The 18,417-nt window shown below is 37.9% G+C and overlaps 1 protein-coding gene across 7 annotated transcripts in view; it reads left to right on the top strand.

The window, feature by feature from the left end:
* DNM1L (dynamin 1 like) overlaps positions 1–18,417 on the top strand; it is a 90,672-nt gene that overhangs the window by 19,443 nt on the left and 52,812 nt on the right. For 3 of the 7 annotated variants that reach the window (XM_030804865.1, XM_030804863.1, XM_030804869.1), the window contains exons 2-7: positions 1,498–1,645; positions 5,879–5,917; positions 7,418–7,464; positions 8,201–8,272; positions 10,908–10,994; positions 13,153–13,315. In XM_030804865.1, coding sequence (XP_030660725.1) covers positions 1,498–1,645; positions 5,879–5,917; positions 7,418–7,464; positions 8,201–8,272; positions 10,908–10,994; positions 13,153–13,315 — 556 coding nt within the window. Of the gene's footprint in view, positions 1–1,497; positions 1,657–5,878; positions 5,918–7,417; positions 7,465–8,200; positions 8,273–8,367; positions 8,375–10,907; positions 10,995–13,152; positions 13,316–18,417 lie in introns of all 7 variants that reach the window. The other 4 variants (XM_030804866.1, XM_030804868.1, XM_030804870.1 and 1 more) reach the window with 2 other exon arrangements.

The following is an 18,417-nucleotide window of genomic DNA, read 5'->3' on the forward strand; positions in this document are numbered from 1 at the left end:
CTGGCAGTATCTATGAATGCTTAAAATCTGTATGCTCGTTAATAACCGCAATTTAACTTAAATGAAGTAAATCTAGTGAGATAATAAGTGAATAAGGTTATATGTATTACCACATTCATTGCAGCATTGTTAAAAACAGCAGAAACCAAAAACCATCTAAATGCTCATCAGTTCGGGTTTGGTTTTATACATAGTAGAATACTGTTTTAGCTATTTCTGTTTTTTGAGAAAGAGTCTCACTCTATGCTCAGGCTGGAGTGCAGTGGTGCGACCTTGGCTCACTGCAATCTCCACCTCCCGGGTTCAAGCGATTCTCCTGCCTCAGCCTCCTGAGTAGCTGGGATTACAGGCGCGTGCCACCACACCCAACTAATTTTTGTATTTTTAGTAGAGAGCATTTTGCCATGTCGGCCAGGCTGGTCTCGAACTCCTGACCTCAAGTGATCTGCCTGCCTCAGCCTCCCAAAGTGCTGGGATTAACACAGAAGTAGATAATGTATTGATATGGAACAATATCCCTGATTATTACATTAAAAATAAAAGGTTAGGCCAGGAGCAGTGGTTCATGCCTGTAATCCCAGCACTTGGGAGACGGAGGTGGGAGGATTGCTTGAGCCCAGGAGTTTGAGACAAGCCTGGGCAACATGGCAAAGCCCCACCTTTACAAAATACAAAAATTAGCCAGGTATAGTAGCGCATGCCCGTAGTCTCAGCTACTGGGAAGGCTGATGTGGGAGGATCACCAGATCCTGGGGAGGTCAAGGCTGCAATGAGCTGTGATCACACCACTGCATTCTAGCCTGGGTAATAGAGTGACACACTGTAATAATAATAATTAATAAAAATAGAAGGTTAGAGAAAAAGATATGCATTACTGTCCCATTTACAGTAAAATAACTACATATTATAGGCATGATTTTATATATACCAGTATTGTGTAGGTTTTGAAACCTGGTTGGTGGAGTATCAAAATAGGTGGGATAATTATGGGAAAACAGGGCTTTTATTTTCTCGTTTTGGCTTAAAAACAAATAGATCATGTAATAGGAAATAAAATTATCTTTCATTTAAAAAGTCTGTGGCCAGGCATGGTGGCTCACACCTGTAATCCCAGCACTTCGGGAGGCTGAGGCAGGCGGATCACCTGAGGTCGGGAGTTCGCCTGACCAACATGGAGAAACCCTATCTCTACTAAAAATACAAAAAATTGGCCGGGCGTGGTGGTGCACGCCTGTAATCCCAGCTATTTGGGAGGCTGAGGCAGGAGAATTGCTTGAACCCGGGAAGCGGAGGTTGCGGTGAGCTGAGATCGTGCCATTGCACTCCAGCCAAGACAACAAGAGCAAAACTCCGTCTCAAAAAAAAAAAAAAAAAAAGTCTCTGCACTAATTTTTCCTTTAAAATAATTCTGTATGCTGGTTTGTTAGTATAGTTTATTGAATTAACAAAAAATGTGTTAAGAAACTCATTTTGCTCTTGTATATATTCTGTTTTCAGAGCAGCGGAAAGAGCTCAGTGCTAGAAAGCCTGGTGGGGAGGGACCTGCTTCCTAGAGGTACTGGAATTGTCACCCGGAGACCTCTCATTCTGCAACTGGTCCATGTTTCACAAGAAGATAAACGAAAAACAACAGGAGAAGAAAATGGTAAATTTCAGATTTGAGATAAGAATTATTTTACAGTTCTTCATTTTTGATCTATTCTTAAAAAGATATGAATCGATAATTAGAAATTAGTGACTGTAGCATAATTAGAAGTCCTGTGAGAAGTAGTATGCATCTTTCTTAATGTAAAAAAAGAGTAGTTTTTGTTTTGTTTTGTTTTTGAGATGGGAGTCTTACTCTGTTGCCCAGGCTGGAGTGCAGTGGTGCGATCTTGGCTCACTGCAACCTCCACCTCCTGGGCTCAAGCAATTCTCCTGCCTCAGCCTGCCAAGTAGCTGGGATTACAGGCACCCACCACCACGCCCAGCTAATTTTTGTATTTTTAGTAGAGACAGGGTTTCACTTTGTTGGCCAGGCTGGTCTCGAACTCCTGACCTCAAGTTGTCCGCCCGCCTTGCCCTCCCAAAGTGCTGATCACGAGGCGGGCGGATCATGAGGTCAGAAGTTCGAGACCAGCCTGGCCAATATGGTGAAACCCCGTCTCTGCTAAAAATACAAAAATTAGCCAGATTTGGTGGCACATGCCTGTAGTCCCAGCTACTCGGGAGGCTGAGGCAGAAGAATCACTTGAACCCAGGAGGCGGAGGTTGCAGTGAGCTGAGATCATGCCACTGCACTCCAGCCTAGGCGACAGAGCGAGACTGTCTCAAAAAAAAAAGAAAAAAAAGAAGAAAATAGGCATCGTCCTTTATAACTGTTCTTTTTTGATTAAATTGAAAATAGGGAATGCTGTGTCTGTCAGCAGATTTTAAGTTGCTTATCAAATATGTATCCTATGTTAATTACACTTATATTAATGAGGTTTGAAATGTTGAATGAGAGTAATGTATTTAATCTTCCTATTTAGTTCAGTATTTGGCTCAGACTTTCTTATTTATAGAACTCTGTAACATAGCTCTAATTATTAAATTACTTTTGCAGCAGAGTAGCATATCTGTTACTTATCTGCAGAGATCTGTTTTCAATGCAGTTTTATTCTACTTCTTATTCTGATTTAAGATAGGATGATAGTTTTGACAAAATTGAACTTAATTTCCGTGTCTGATTTTTTCATTTACTGTAGGAGCTGTTGGTGGTGATAACTTGAATTTTTTTTTTAATGGGGAAAAAAACCTCATGAGCATCTGCTATGACTCTAGAATGTTAGTCACTGAAGCAAGTCAGTGTAGTTGTAGATGCTGCAAGTAATATTTTTAGATAGACTGCCAGTGGATATGTGAGAGCCTTTTAATTACATTAGGTAGCTTCTGGGTATGTTATTCATCACTTTGAATTTCTCTAATACTTATTGAAGTTCTGAACCTTGAATTTAATCATTTTGGATTAATCTGGGGTTCACCTTCAAATGTATAGAATAACACTTATAAAATTTCATCCCCACTAACTGATTTCATCAAATTTACCAAACACCTGAAACTAAGACCTTAAGACACTATATGAGATTAGGTCTCTCTCTCTCTTTTTTTTTTTTTTTTTTAACTTTTCATTTTCTTCTGTCACCTTGAGAGGGCCCATGATATCCTATCTCTCAGAAACTATTTGAATTGTGGGCAGTGTTTCCTTAGATAAAATTGTGCTTGTTAGAAAAGGGTGTACATTTCAGCTATCGTAGTGTCAGCTCTTTGGTATCTTTGTTTTTATGTCCACTCTATTTCGTTGATGTCTCCTCTTAGTGGTTGGTCAGTAAATCTGCCTACCTACTGTTTTTTTCCAAGCTTAGTGCTCATTTTGTGTATATATTTGCTTAAAATGACAACTCAACTACCCCAAACACAATATGGATTATATAAATTTGAGTACTAGATTTCACGTGTTTTATTCTAGCATAGACAGTTCGTTAGTTTTTCATCAAAGCTTCTTTATCTTTGGAATAAACAATTCTAGCATATCATAAATCATTCTAACCCAGAGAAAATTAGAAACCATGAAGCAGATAAACAATAATAGTTAGCTAGAAGAGTGTGAACTACCTGACAGCATGATACTAAGAGAGGAGAAAGGGAGGAAAAGATAAACTTTCAAAAAAAAAAAAATCAGTTACTAACATTTTGTGTAGGGATTTTAGCCAGTGAAGGCTTAGTTACGTGACAAAGACCTAGGTTACCAATAGTAGATGCAGAGTAAGATACATTCTAAGATGACATGGAGAAGTATAATCCCTTTTAGATGTAGCTTCATCAAAACTGGCTAAAGTAAAATATCTTAGTGTTTAATATGTATAATTCAATCATCAGGAAATTTATTTAGCATAGGATTCTTCATTCTGTCAACTGTGGGATAACTGGGGTGTCAATATGTAGATTTATGGTCATCTCAGCTTGCTGCCTACTTCTGCCAATGTAAACGAATTTTCTGTTAAATTTTTATTAAAAACAATACTAAACTATGTTTTAGAGTGGAGTGGTGGTTCAGTTTGAATAGAACTCCACAGTTATCTTTCATATATTTGTAAGAAGTAAATCAAGCTTTCCTTTGAGACAAAATCCAAAAGTAGCATGCTGATTCAAGGCCAAAATTGTGCTATATATGATACTTCTGAACAGTGTCAGTAGAAATTTGAAAAAAAAAAAAAGTGGAAAAAAAAAAGAATTTATTTTGGGGAGAAAAGTTGTTGAACTAAAGCAAAAGCTTTTTGTTTTCTTTTTAAAAAATGCAAACATAGGCCGGGCGCGGTGGCTTACGCCTGTAATCCTAGCACTTTGGGAGGCTGAGGTGGGTGGATCACCTGAGGTCAGGAGTTCGAGACCAGCCTGGCAACATGGTGAAACATCGTCTCTACTAAAAATACAAAAATAAGCTAGGTGTGGTGGCGGGTGCCTGTAATCCCAGCTAATCGATTAGGAGGCTGAGGCAGGAGAATTGCCTGAACCCGGGAGGCGGAGGTTGCAGTGAGCCGAGATCAAGCCATTGCACTCCAGCCTGGGCAACAGAGCAAGACTCCATCTCAAAAAAAAAAAATGCAAACATGTTTCATAGAATAATGCTTAAAATCTTGGTATAATTTGAAATTTTACCCCCATTTCATTAAGTAGCCTATTTGTAAAAGCAATCAGTTGCCCCCCAAAAAGCAGTAAAATTATACATTAGAATTAAAGGAAAAAGGATTAATTTTTCTGCATAGGGTGCTGTGATACACATAGTAGTCTCCCTTTGGATTGAGACCATGAAGGTGAAGAGTTAACTTTCTGCGGTGTTCTATTAAATCCGATATATGTTTCAAATAAAATACCCTTATACAGTCCAGTCTTAGCTAATGGGGCAAACATTTGCATATACTTACCAACTTTTAAGGTTTTGAAAGATGTATTTAGTATATTTTGTAGATTTTTAAAAATCAGGCAATTTATCTTTTCCCGTAGTAGGTTATCAGATACCTCAGACAAAGTTGTTTTTTTTTTTTTTTTTTTTTTTCAGGCAGAGTCTTGCTCTGTTGCCCAGGCTGGTGTGCAGTGGCGCAATGATCTCAGCTCACTGAAACCTCCTGGGTTCAAGCAATTCTCCTGCCTCAGCCTCCTGAATAGCTGGGATTACAGGTGTGTGCCACTACGCCCAGCTAATTTTTGCATTTTTAGTAGAGACAGGGTTTTGCCACGTTGGCCAGGCTGGTCTTGAACTCCTGACCTCAGGTGATCCGTCTGCCTCGGCTTCTCAAAGTGCTGGGATTAGAAGTGTGAGCCCCACACCCGACCCAAATTTTTGAATAGTGAATTAATTGTGCTTCATTTGTGTCAGAATTAGAAATAATGGTCACATAACTTTTTTATTAACTTTAAAAATTTAATTTTTATTTTTTAGAGTAGTCAAGTGCAGTAGTGAGAAGGCGGGAAAGAGTAGAACAAGGAGTTCCATCTGTAACTGACTGAACAATCAATTGAGATAACTACTTTCAGACAAGCCAGATATAACTAATCATATTGGAAAGGTTGTTTCCTAAAAATGTTAAAAATAAGTTATGGCAAGCAATATGCTTTGTTTCTATGACTTAAAAATATTATATACATCCCTCTAATTCTAGTTGTATTTTGCACTACTCAGTGGGATTCTTAATTTTTCTTCTTAGCCACTAACTTTACTTTCGTCAGTAAATTTTGAATGATTGAATGCTATGTGCATTTGAAATGTGATCAGGTTTCTGCACATTTGAATTTTTAATAAGGTTTAAAATTTTAGGGATAAGCACTAAACTTATTCTGTGCTGTTTCTCTTTAACTACAGACCCTGCTACATGGAAAAACTCAAGACACCTTTCTAAAGGTTTCCTTTATCCATTTGCTTTTGACCCTTTTTTTCTCTTATGCCTGCATGTGTGCTTATGTACTATTACAGGCTGTGTGCATTTTTTTTCTTCCATTTTTATTTGCCCATCCACATTGATTGCAGGTTTTAGTGGTTCTTGTTATTTTTTTGGCATTGCATCAAAATGCAAGCTTTTTTGGTGGTGAATGTAATTTATTTTATTTTTATTTTTGAAGACATGCTTGTGAAGCCAAGCCTTTTTAAATATAATAAGATAAATTAGAAACAGCTCTTTGGTATGTAGTACTTGCATTTTGTGAGTTCTGTTCACCTAGATTACTCCAGTCCTCCAATGAGACTTCTTGGAAGAAGGTACTAAGCTACAAGTAGGTGAGCATTTTATCTGCAAAAAGGATCCGGTTTTATTTACCTTTATTCCACCAAAAGACCGACTCACTCCTCTGTTTGTCTGAATATCTTATAATCATTTTTATTTAGACTTCAGGAGGCTGATATGCATTATTCAATACACTTATTAAGGTATTTTAACCTTTTCTAAATTTGACAAAAGCAAAACAGCTGTTGTTTGGAGAAGATAAAGTTAGATTATCTTTCCACAATTAAACAGTTCTAGTTTTTCTGGGAAAAACTGACTATATCTTGCTCTCCAAGTTTTAGACTACTTCACACAGTGCAACAGTGAATCTATTTTCCTTCCTTCAGCAAGTACAAGAGGAACAGACCTATGACTGGAAACTAATGGAGAGTGGCAACTCCTTACGCTGCATATACCAGGGTTCTTGTTTTTCCTTTTCTTCCATTTTCTTTCTTTCCTGCCTCCAGTTCCAAGGGAAAACAGTCTTGACCCTGGGGGAAAATCACCTTGAAAGTGTGTATAAATTACAAAGCAGCTAGCTCTATAATAATGAGAGAGCTCTTTAAAGGAACAGCAAGTTGTGGCTCTACAGGTAACCAACAGGAAACCAAATTTTTAAAAAGAACTGAAGAATTAGCTGTTTCATTGACACATTGTATTATTTTTCCTTGAGTCATATGTGTAAATCTGTTACATACGTTTTTTGCGCTACTCAGTGGGATTCTTAATTTTTCTTCTTAGCTACTAACTTTACTTTGTCAGAAAACTGCTTTTATATGTAAGATGTTCAAAACTAAAGAATATTCTTTTTACTGTAATATAACGACACAAAAAAATATGAAGAGAAATAAACAATTTTATTTGCAAAATCTAGATTTCAACTAGTGGGAAGACCTGTGAGCAGCTCTGCCTGAAGTTGGTCATGTTTTTGAAATACACCATACAATTTTTAAAATATAATTTAGCAGAAAATACAATTTTAGAAAAATATAATTTAGCAGACCTTAAAATACTTGTTAGCTTGTACTTAATGGCAAAATTAAATACAAGTTAACAAGTGTTTTATTATGTTGCCTTTTTGAATTCCTAAAGATAAAAAGTAGTTTCCATAGTTTCCAATAAATGAGTTTTTCTTTTTCCAGGGGTGGAAGCAGAAGAATGGGGTAAATTTCTTCACACCAAAAATAAGGTAATCACACATGCATATAATGAAGTAATAATGTTGAAAATAATATTTTGTATGAATACTTGATAATTTAGTTTCTAATCATTGGCAATTATGTTATTTTAAAGTAACTATAACTATTCCTTATAAAATAAATCTTAGTAACGTTTCTAACCACAGTTGTTTATTGGAAAACACTTGAAATTGAGGCCGATTTTCTCTGTGATTTGGTGATTCTTAATTGTTGTGGGATCAGGAAGCTTTGAAAAGTTCATAATGGCCAGGCATAGTGGCTCATGCAAGTAATCCCAGTACTTAGGGAGGCTAAAATGGGTGGATCACTTGAGCCCAGGAGTTCGAGTCCAGCCTGGGAATATAGGGGGACCCTGTCTCTATAAAAACTAAAAAAAATTAGCCCCGCGTGTGGCATGCACCTGTAGTCCTAGCTACTTGGAAGGCTGAGGCGGGAGGATGGCTTGAGGATGGGAGTTGAGGCTGCAGTGAGCCATGATTGTGCCACTGCACTCCAGTCTGGGTGACAGAGTCAGACCCTGTCTCAAAGAAAAAAAAAAAGCCAAACAAAAAAAGTCTCATAAAAAAACTATGAATCCTTAGCTCAGAAAATATGTATACATTAGAATTTTATTTATTCTCTGAAGCAAATACATAGACATCCTTGAAGTATATGGACTCCCCCTCCAACTTAAGAACTTTTGATCTTATTTTGAATATTATGCTTTTTTATTTCAAAAATTTTTAGCTCTACACGGATTTTGATGAAATTCGACAAGAAATTGAAAATGAAACAGAAAGAATTTCAGGAAATAATAAGGTAGGCATCTTTTAGAGCTAGAAGGCATAAGCATCAGTAAGTACATAATTGAGGTGAAGCGATGGACACTGTAAATTCATAATGGACTTTGAAACAAATGGAGTATTTTCACAGATATATAGAACTTTGCTTAAAATCCCTTTTCTTTCTTAAAGCTTTCATATAAATCAAATATTTTATTTAGATGTTTATTCTTGTTCCTGCCATGTACATACCACATTATTACATAATTCTACTTAATATTGCTACAATAAGTTATCTTTTTCTGATGGATTGATTGTACTCTAACTCAGGAAGCATTGTATCACTTATATATATATATCTTTTGAGGAGTTCTTTTTCTTACCTGTGTATTGCTAGATTTGCTTATGAAAGCAAAGAGACAAATTGGGAATTTTTTTTTCTTTTTTTTAGTGAAAATGAAAATAATACATTAGCAACTGGTTATTTTCTTATTTTCTGAGATTGTGAAAATGTAAAGTAAGTTAGGTATCTAAGATACTATTAATCTTGACACTAGGTACTATCACTGCCTTGCCTGAATCCTGCTGTCTTCTGTCTTCTCTCTTCTTTATTCCTATTGTTTTTCTCTTTATGTTTTTTATATGTATCTCTTGAAATTTTTATTTCCCTTCCTTTTTGTTCTTAGCTCCATTCTTATATTATCCAGAGGCACATTTAATCCCACAAGTGGGCCCTAGCCTAGTAATAATATTCAACAAATATTGAATCCTTGTATTTGCCAGTTACTATGCTAAAAGATTATTTCCTGACAGAAAGGCATTTTTAGAGTCATGTTAACCTTTATGACTGTTCAGGATATTTGTTGCTGTTACAGTGACTGACTGAGCTTTGTTCATTATTGAACTCTAGGCTGGTTACCTTTGAGCTACTGCTACTGTTGCCATACTTCCCTGAATTTCTAGTAACCATGTTGTGTAGAAGGGGTTGAAAAAGTGGCCAGAAACTCGATGAGCTTGTCGTCATTCCTCTAATTATATCAGGGATATTTTTGGCTTTTGGAATGTTATTGATCATAACATCAGTCTGAATTCCTTCTCCTACAGTCCCCATTTACTTACTGAACTCAGCAATTGGTGGTAATTTTACACAGTACCAGAATTTAGAGTGTTGTGGTGATTCAGAAATGTTTTTAGTTACACTAAACTGAATGTCATTAAAGATTGAGTCTATATACCTACAAGATGTTTAATTTATGTTGAGGATATAATTTACTTACCTAGCAGCTTTTCATCCACAGTGTCTAAAAGATGAAAAGTCCCCCAACCCCAAATCTATGAAACATCTCTTCTTTCCCAAGTCACGTATGTAATGAAGTAAATGATATTTTGATCTGATATAATTTTTATGTCAAAATATGCAAATGACTGCATATGCCTAACATATAGCCCTGAAGGATTTAAAATGTCTGTGAGATTGGAGTTGCAAAGGCACTGGGCAGAGCTTCGTATTGGACTGATAGGGAATGCCATGGCAATAAAGATCCTGAGAAATATACAACCTAAGTAGGTATGCCAGATAGTGACATTTGTTGGCTTTGGAACACTGGAGTATTTATAATGGAAAAATAGCACAGAGTAATCTAAAATAGCAAATATAATTGTATAGGGAACGTGGAGTAAAGGATATTAAAAACTTGCTGGGAAATTAGAATTCTCAGTGGGTTAATGAGGGAAAACGGAAGGTAGTTAAACAGATGATGAGAGGATATATTAAAGGCTAAAGAAGGGCATGTACAAAGACAGGGTATAAACATCTCATAAGTGTCTTTTTACATGTAGTCGATTCAATCCTAATACTTGTAGAGGGCCAGTGGTGAAGAGGAGGGAGCCTACGCAGTAATCTTGGTCTACAGGAGAGAAAATACACGTCTCTCTCACTATCCAAATTCTTACTAGAGATTAAAGAGTTAGATAAACTTCTTGAGGAATCTCTTACTGTACACATTCTGGCCACTTGATATTCAAAGATCAGGAACCAGGCTGATTTGGACAACTTGTTAATCTATGCCTTACCCTCTGAACTCGGAACCTCATAAATTTGGATAGTGAGGAATACATTATTCTTTTATTCAGCACTAAATCTATTAAACGTATTTAAGGAATGGCATATGCCAGCCTGGGCAACATTGTAATACCCGGTCTCTACAAAACATAAAAAAGAAATTATCTGGACATGGTGGCGCACGCCTTGTAGTCCCAGCTACTCTGGAGGCTAAGGCAAGAGGATTGCTTGAGCCCAGGATTTTGAGGCTGCAGTGAGCCATGATTGCACCACTGCACTCCAGCCTGTGTGATAGAGTGAGACCTTGTCTCAAAAAAAAAAAAAAAAAGAAAAGTTTATGTTTATAATCAAGAGAAAAGAATGTAAAATAATAGATGGTATATAATACATGTACATATAATATGATACAGGGATAGAGGTAGGATTATAACCTGTTAATATGTCTGGCTACCTGACTTCCCATGTGTTTCATCAAGTTTTGATTGTTAAAAAAAAGTTTTAGGGATCATAATTTAATTCATTTTTAAAAGCATTAATGTCTGTGTACTTGAAGTTTATTACTTCATGGTTCATTGAAATTTTAATATAATATTTTAAAATTTATTTCTAGGGAGTAAGCCCTGAACCAATTCATCTTAAGATTTTTTCACCCAACGTTGTCAATTTGACACTTGTGGATTTGCCAGGAATGACCAAGGTAAGGAAGGAATAGTTGTAGATTTGGTCAGGTTGTTTTCACTTCGTTGACATCCCATATGAGAATAATCAGCTTCTTTTTGCAATCACTTTGATTTGATCTGTTAGCAGCGTTTGATAATGTTGAGCCCTCCTTTCTCCTTGAAACACTTTCTTTACTTGGCTTCCAGGATACCACACTCTATAGGTTTATCTCCAGTCTCTCTGGCCACTCCTTTTCAGTCTCTTTTGCTGTTTCTTTTCATCTCCGCAATGTCTAAACAGTGAGTGCCCCAGAGCTTAGTTTGTGGAACTCTTGTTTTCTCTAGGTACGCTTTCCCTTGATGATTTCATCATATTTTATGGCTTTAACTATGTAAGGCTCTGTATATTGACGGCATTCAAATATCTCCAGACTTGTATGTCTAGTTGCTATTCGACATATACACTTAAATGTCTAATAGACATTTCAAACTCTAATACCAAATTCCTGACCTGTTCCTCAACTAGATTTGGTCCATCTATAGTCTTCCCCCATTGCAATAAATGACAACTCATAAAAAAGCTGAGTTGATTTTTAATTATTAGTTCCTTGCCCATCTCTGTTTGGCGTGGGGGCTTATCCTGTAATCCCAGCACTTTGGGAGATCAAGATGGGAGGAATTCTTTGAGCCCAGGAGTTTGAGACCAGCCTGGGCAACACAGGGAGACCACGTCTCTACAAAAAATACAAAAGTTAGTCGGGCATGGTGGTGCATGCATATAGTCCCAGCTGAGGCAAGAGGATTGCTTGAGCCCAGGAATTTGAGGCTACAGTGAGCTATGATTGCATCACTGCACTCCAGCCTGGCCAACAGAGTGAGACCCTGTCTCTAAATAAATAAATGGCAACTCCATTCTACCAATTGCTTAGCCAGAGTTTGTAGTCATCCTTGACACTCATTTATCCCACATCCCACTTCCTGCCAGCAAATCCTCTTGGCTCTTCCTACCTTTACAGTATATCCAGAACTCAGTCATGTTTTATAAATTCATATTTACTGTCCTGATCTAGCCACTATCATGCTACCTGGATTACTGCACAATAATAAATAATAGATCGTCCTCGTGATCTCATCTTAGTAGACAGTGATACGATGAAAGTGAAAATTCCATTGTGTCATTTCTTGGCCCAAAACCTCTCTAGTTCCTTGTCATTCCTTGACTTAAAACCTCTCCCATTTCACTAAGAGTAAAAGCCCAAGTTATTACAGGGGTCTAAAGTATCTACTTGGTATGTCCCTATTCTTCTCCTAACTCCTCTTGCTCCAGCCTCCTGCCCTTATTGTTCACTCTCTTTGGAATGTTCTTCCCCCAGATGTCTGATGTTATCTCTCCCTTACTGGCTTAATTTCTGCTCATTCTCTTAAGTGTCAGTTGTCTCAGTGAAGTTTCCCTGATTACTCTATTTAAAAACATAATCCAATTTAAAACATTAAAATCATAATCCTAATGGCTAGGTGCAGTGGCTTATGCTTGTAGTTCTAGCACTTTGGGAGGCTGAGGCAGGAGGATCATTTGAGCCCAGGAGTTCGAAGATACAGTGAGCTATGATAGCACCACTGCACTCCAGCCTATGTGATACAGTGAGACCCTGTCTCAAAAAAAACCAAAAAGAATCATCTCTAATCATTCCCTAGCTTGCTGTTCTGCCTTATTTTCCCACAGCCCTTACCACCATCTGGATACTATATATATGTTTTTGTTTATTATATGCCTGTTATTACTAAAACGTAAGTTCTATGAAGGCAGAAAGTTTGGTCTTTTTAAAATTCACTACTGTAACATAATCTGACATGACCTGAAATCACATTCAGAAAAGTGCCTGAAATAGAGTAGGCTGCCAGTAAACACTTGGTAATTGAATGAATGAGTGAATGAATTTGTATCTAGCCAATCAACATTGACCAGTTCTTAACATGGGATTGTATTAAATCAACTTTTGATATTTGCAAAAGTTATACTTTGAGATTTGACACATTACCAGATTCATAAATACCATTGTAGTATATTAGTAATGTCTTTATTTTTATTTTAACTATTTGTAAATGGATACACCTATATTCTGTGGATTAAATGTGGGTAAAAAAGCTGAGTTGGTTTTTAATTGTTAGTTCCTTGCTCATCTCTGTTTGGTTTAGGTGCCTGTAGGTGATCAACCTAAGGATATTGAGCTTCAAATCAGAGAGCTCATTCTTCGGTTCATCAGTAACCCAAATTCCATTATCCTCGCTGTCACTGCTGCTAATACAGATATGGCAACATCAGAGGCACTTAAAATTTCAAGAGAGGTAGACCCAGATGGTAAGGACAGATGTTAAATTTAATGAGATGCTTATTTTACAATGGTAAATCTACCCTTGAGAAAGGAATTTTTCTCTTTAAAAAACAGTATCTCTAGTTGTGAATACAAATTTAAAAGATAATGCTTTCCTATTTTTGTTTATAAAAATAGAAATTCTGATGGAAAATAAGGTTATTAAGTTGCTATACAGACTAGGCGAAAATATTTCACATCTTTATTCGTAATGGTTACCTAATAATTTAAAAATAACACAGTGGCTTTGCAAAAAGGATTTCTTGTTTTGCGACCTAGGTATTTGAATGGCTGACTTTTAAGAATAAATAACATAGCCAGGTGTGGTCACATGTGCCTGCGGTCCCAGCTACTCAGAAGGCTGAGATGGGAGCATTGCTTGAGGCCAGGAGTTCTAAGTCAGCCCGGGCAACATAGACTCTGTCTGTTAAAAAAAAAACACAGTAGATAATCATTGTAGATTATTATGGTACAGTAGAGAATTATGGTATCTACATTCTGCAGAGGTAGAAAATATTTAGACATGCTCAAGGCACAGGGGATTTTTAGAAATGAAGGTAGCATCCTTTCATGAAGCATTTTAGCCCCAAGGATTAGTTCATACTGTAGGTCACTGATCTTGACTAATGATGTAGTGCACATCTCGTAGTATATATAAAACGCTAGCTTCTAAGAGAGTGGTTACTATTGTAGCTAACAAATGTATGCGTGGCCTCATATAGAAACCATTTTTTTCACCTTACTATTCAGAGGGTCTGAAGGTTGTGTCATGTTTTTCTTTCCCTGCTTTGAAGAATAATTTCAAATAAAAATTTGATAGGAAATAATGCTAAGACTGCCAATAAAAATTCCCACAAGCAGGGTCACTTTAACAATTTTTTTTTTTTTTTGAGATGGAGTCTTGCTCTATCGCCCAGGCTGGAGTGCAGTGGCGCAGTCTCGGTTCACTGCAAGCTCTGCCTCCTGGGTTCACGCCATTCTCCTGCCTCAGCCTCCTGAGTAGCTGGGACTACAGGCACCTGCCACCACGCCTGGCTAATTTTTTGTATTTTTAGTAGAGACAGGGTTTCACCGTGTTAGCCAGGATGGTCTCGATCTCCTGACCTCGTGATCTGCCTGCCTCAGCCTCCCAAAGTGCTGGGATTACAGGCGTGAGCCACCACACTTGGCCCCAAAATTTTATATTTCAAGTTTTTAAGAAACTTTTTTTTACCACTTGAGTAAATAGTGTTCATTTCAGTTAAAGATAAACTATATCAAAGAGTTTATTTACATTTTATTTTTATTATTTAAAGTAGACTGGGCTCAGTGGCTCATGCCCGTAATACCAAGCACTTTGGGAGGCCAAGGTGGGTGGATCACTTGAGCTCAGGAGTTCGAGACCAGCCTGGGCAGCAAAGTGAGAGCCCCATCTCTATTAAAAAAAAAAATTATCTGGGTATGGTGGCACTGGGCTGTGGTCCTAGCTACTTGGGATGCTGAGGTGGGAGGATGGCTTGAGCCTGGGAGGCAGAGGTTGCAGTGAGCTGAGATCATGCCATTGCACTCTTGCCTGGGCTCAGAGCCAGACCTTCATAAAAAACAAACAAACAAACAAAAAACCTGTTAAGCATTTTATATGTATAAACTCTATTTTAAACTGACCCTTGAGCCATAGATATTGTCATGTTTTTAATCTAATCTACCCTACGTAGGGTCTCACTCTGTTGCGCAGGCCTGGAGTGCAGTGGCACAATCATGCCTCACTGCAAACTTGCACTCCTGGGCTCAAGTGATCTTCCCACCTCAGTCTCCCAAAGTGTTGGGATTACAAGAGTGAGCCACTGCGCCTGGCTTGATTACTAATCATAATCTAGTAATACATCATAAGGAAATAATCTGGCCCAGTATTATTTATAGTATAAAAAATTAGAAACAATACGGCCAGCAGTTGGAAGGATTAAGTAAATTACAATAATAAAATATGAAATAATTAAAAAGGATGATTTTGTAGATTTGTAGCAATACAGAAAAATGCTGTAGGCTGGGCATGGTGGCTCACACTTGTAATCCCAGCACTTTGGGAGGCTGAGGTGAGCGGATCGCTTGAGGCCAGTGGATCGCTTGAGGCCAGAAGTTCCAGAGCAGCCTGGGCAACATGGTGAAACCCCATCTCTACTAAAAATACAAAAATCAGCCAGGCATGGTGGTGCATGCCTGTAGTCCCAGTTACTGGGAGGCTGAGACATGAGAATCACTTGAACTCTGGAGGCGAAGGTTACAGTGAGCCGAGATTGTGCCACTGCATTCCAGCCTGGACAACAGAGTAGGACAATGTCTCAAAAAAAAAGAAAAATGCTTATAACTGAAGAATACCATAGGTAAAATTGTACACTCTGCAGAGCAGTTGGAACTCTCACACATTGCTGGTGGGAGTGGTGTATTAATTTTGGAAAACAGTCTGGCAGCTTCTTATAAAGTTAAATTAGCAGTCTCATTCCTAGGTGTTTAACCATGTTAAGTGAGAACCAGTGTTCATATAAAAAACTGTATGCAAATGTCTACAGCAGCTTTATTCATAATTTTCAAAAACTAGAAACAACTCACGTATTTCTCAGATGGGGAGTGAAACTAAAGTATAGTACATTCCATACAATGGGACACTACTCTGCAATAAAAAGGAACAGACTATTAATATACAAGAACACAGATGAATCTCAAATGCATTATGCTAAATGAAGCCAGATTCAAAAGGTTATGTACTATCTGATTTCATTTATATAACACATTCTAGAAAAGGCAAAACTAGGAATGGAAAACTGGTTTGATTGGTTAGCATAAGAAAATTTGGTGGAGGGGGCGGCAATGTCTTGAGTTGGTTGTGACATATCTCTTGGCATTTGTCGAAACTCTTAGAACTGTACACCAAAAAAGAGTAAATATTTTTATTTTAATTTTTGTTTATTGAGACAGGGTCTCATTCCATTGCCCAGGGTGGAGTGCAGTGGTGCAATCATGGCTCACTGCAGGCTTGACCTGGGCTCAGGTGATTCTCCCACCTCAGCCTCACCTGTAGCTAGGACTACCACACCCTGCTTTCTATTTTTTGTAGAGACAGAGTTACTTTGCCCAGACTGGTCTCGAACTCCTGGGCTCAAGCAATCTGTCTGCCTTGGCCTTCCAAAGTGTTGGGATTACAGGCATGGGCCATATCACCTGGATGTAAATTTTATACAGATTTTTTAAATGCTTACAAAATAGCCCTAAGAGTCAACAAAAAATTACGTGTGAAAAAAAATCTATATTTTTATATATCTACTATATATATATTTTATATATATAGTATATATATATTTTATATATATAGTATATATATATATTTTAGACGGAGTCTTGCTCTGTCACCCAGGCCGGAGTGCAGTGGCACGATCTCAGCTCACTGCAACCTCTGCCTCCCGGGTTCAAGCAATTCTCCTGCTTCAGCCTCCGAGCAGCCGGGATTACAGGTGTCTGCCACTATGCTGGCTAATTTTGTATTTGTAGTAGAGATGGGGTTTTACCATGTTAGTCAGGCTGGTCTCTAACTCCTGACCTCAGGTGATCCACCTGCCTTGGCCTCCCAAACTGCTAGAATTACAGGCGTGAAGCCACCGTGCCCGGCAAAAATTTTTAAAAAATTGTACACAATGTTTAACATTATTTTTTAAAAAAGCACTGGTAAGTAAGGCATTACCAAAATGATGACAGAGGTAATACTAAGTGGGATTATAGATGAGGGTTTTCCTTTATTAATACTAAATAGTTTTATTTAATGGATCATTTTCTTTCTTTCTTTTCTTTGCCCTTTTCTCTTTTTGCATTTACCAGGTCGCAGAACCCTAGCTGTAATCACTAAACTTGATCTCATGGATGCGGGTAACTGATGCCATGGATGTATTGATGGGAAGGGTTATTCCAGTCAAACTTGGAATAATTGGAGTAGTTAACAGGTTAGCAGTTAGAATGGGATAAGAATTGGTAGCATTCTCACTTCAGAGCAAGTCTGAATTTCTAAAATCTGTTTGAAATGTGATACTGTCCTATATTTTTTCTTCCTTTTATTATGATCTTGGTATTGCTAAAGAATCCATTGCCCTAAAGGGAGAAAAAAGAGAATTTTTTTTTTTTTGAAAATAGGGTCTCTCTCTGTTGCCTAGGCTGGAATGCCAGTTGGCGTGATTGTGGCTCATTGTAGCCTCAACCTCTGGGCTCAAGTGATCCTTCCACTTCAGCCTTTCAAGTAGCTGAGACTACAGGTGTGTACCACCACACCTAGCTAATTTTTAATTTTTTTTGTAGTTGATAAGGTCTTGCCATGTTGCCCAGGCTTGTCTCGACTTCCTGGGCTCAAGCAATCCTCCAACCTTAGTTTCCCAGGTGCTGGGATTACAGGCATGAGCCACTGTGCCTGCCCCCATAGACATTTTTACTGGAAAATGTTTCTAAAGTAAGCAATACCACAAAATGGAAGAAATGTGTAATAGCCAGGCTTAAGAATTCTTGGCGGCGCGGTGGCCACGCTGTATAATCCCAGCACTTTGGGAGGCCGAGGCGGGGCGGATCACGAGGTCAGGAGATTGAGACCACAGTGAAACCCTGTCTCTACTAAAAATACAAAAAATTAGCCGGGCGTGGTGGCGGGCGCCTGTAGTCCCAGCTACTCAGAGAGGCTGAGGCAGGAGAATGGCGTGAACCCGGGAGGCGGAGCTAGCAGTGAGCCGAGATCATGCCACTGCACTCCAGCCTGGGTGACAGAGTGAGACTCCGTCTCAAGAAAAAAAAAAAAAAAAAAAAAAAAAAAAAAGAATTCTTGCCTATCACGTTAAGCTATGAGGAGGTACCGGGTAAGGGAAAAATTATCTAATGTGCACCCGATCGAGAAAGAGCTTAAGGTGGCAGGATTTTAATAGATTGGTTTAATCCCTGTGTATTTTAATAGATTGGTTTAATCTTCTGTGTAATTGCCAGGATGTGACTTGGAGAAATTTTATTAAAGGTATCCTAATTTATAAATAGTTGGTATTAAAAACTGGGAAAAGGAAACTAGTATTCAGTGTCTAATTAAAGTGGC

Source organism: Nomascus leucogenys, chromosome 23 (genome assembly GCF_006542625.1).
Source record: "Nomascus leucogenys isolate Asia chromosome 23, Asia_NLE_v1, whole genome shotgun sequence".
Classification (NCBI taxonomy): domain Eukaryota; kingdom Metazoa; phylum Chordata; class Mammalia; order Primates; family Hylobatidae; genus Nomascus; species Nomascus leucogenys.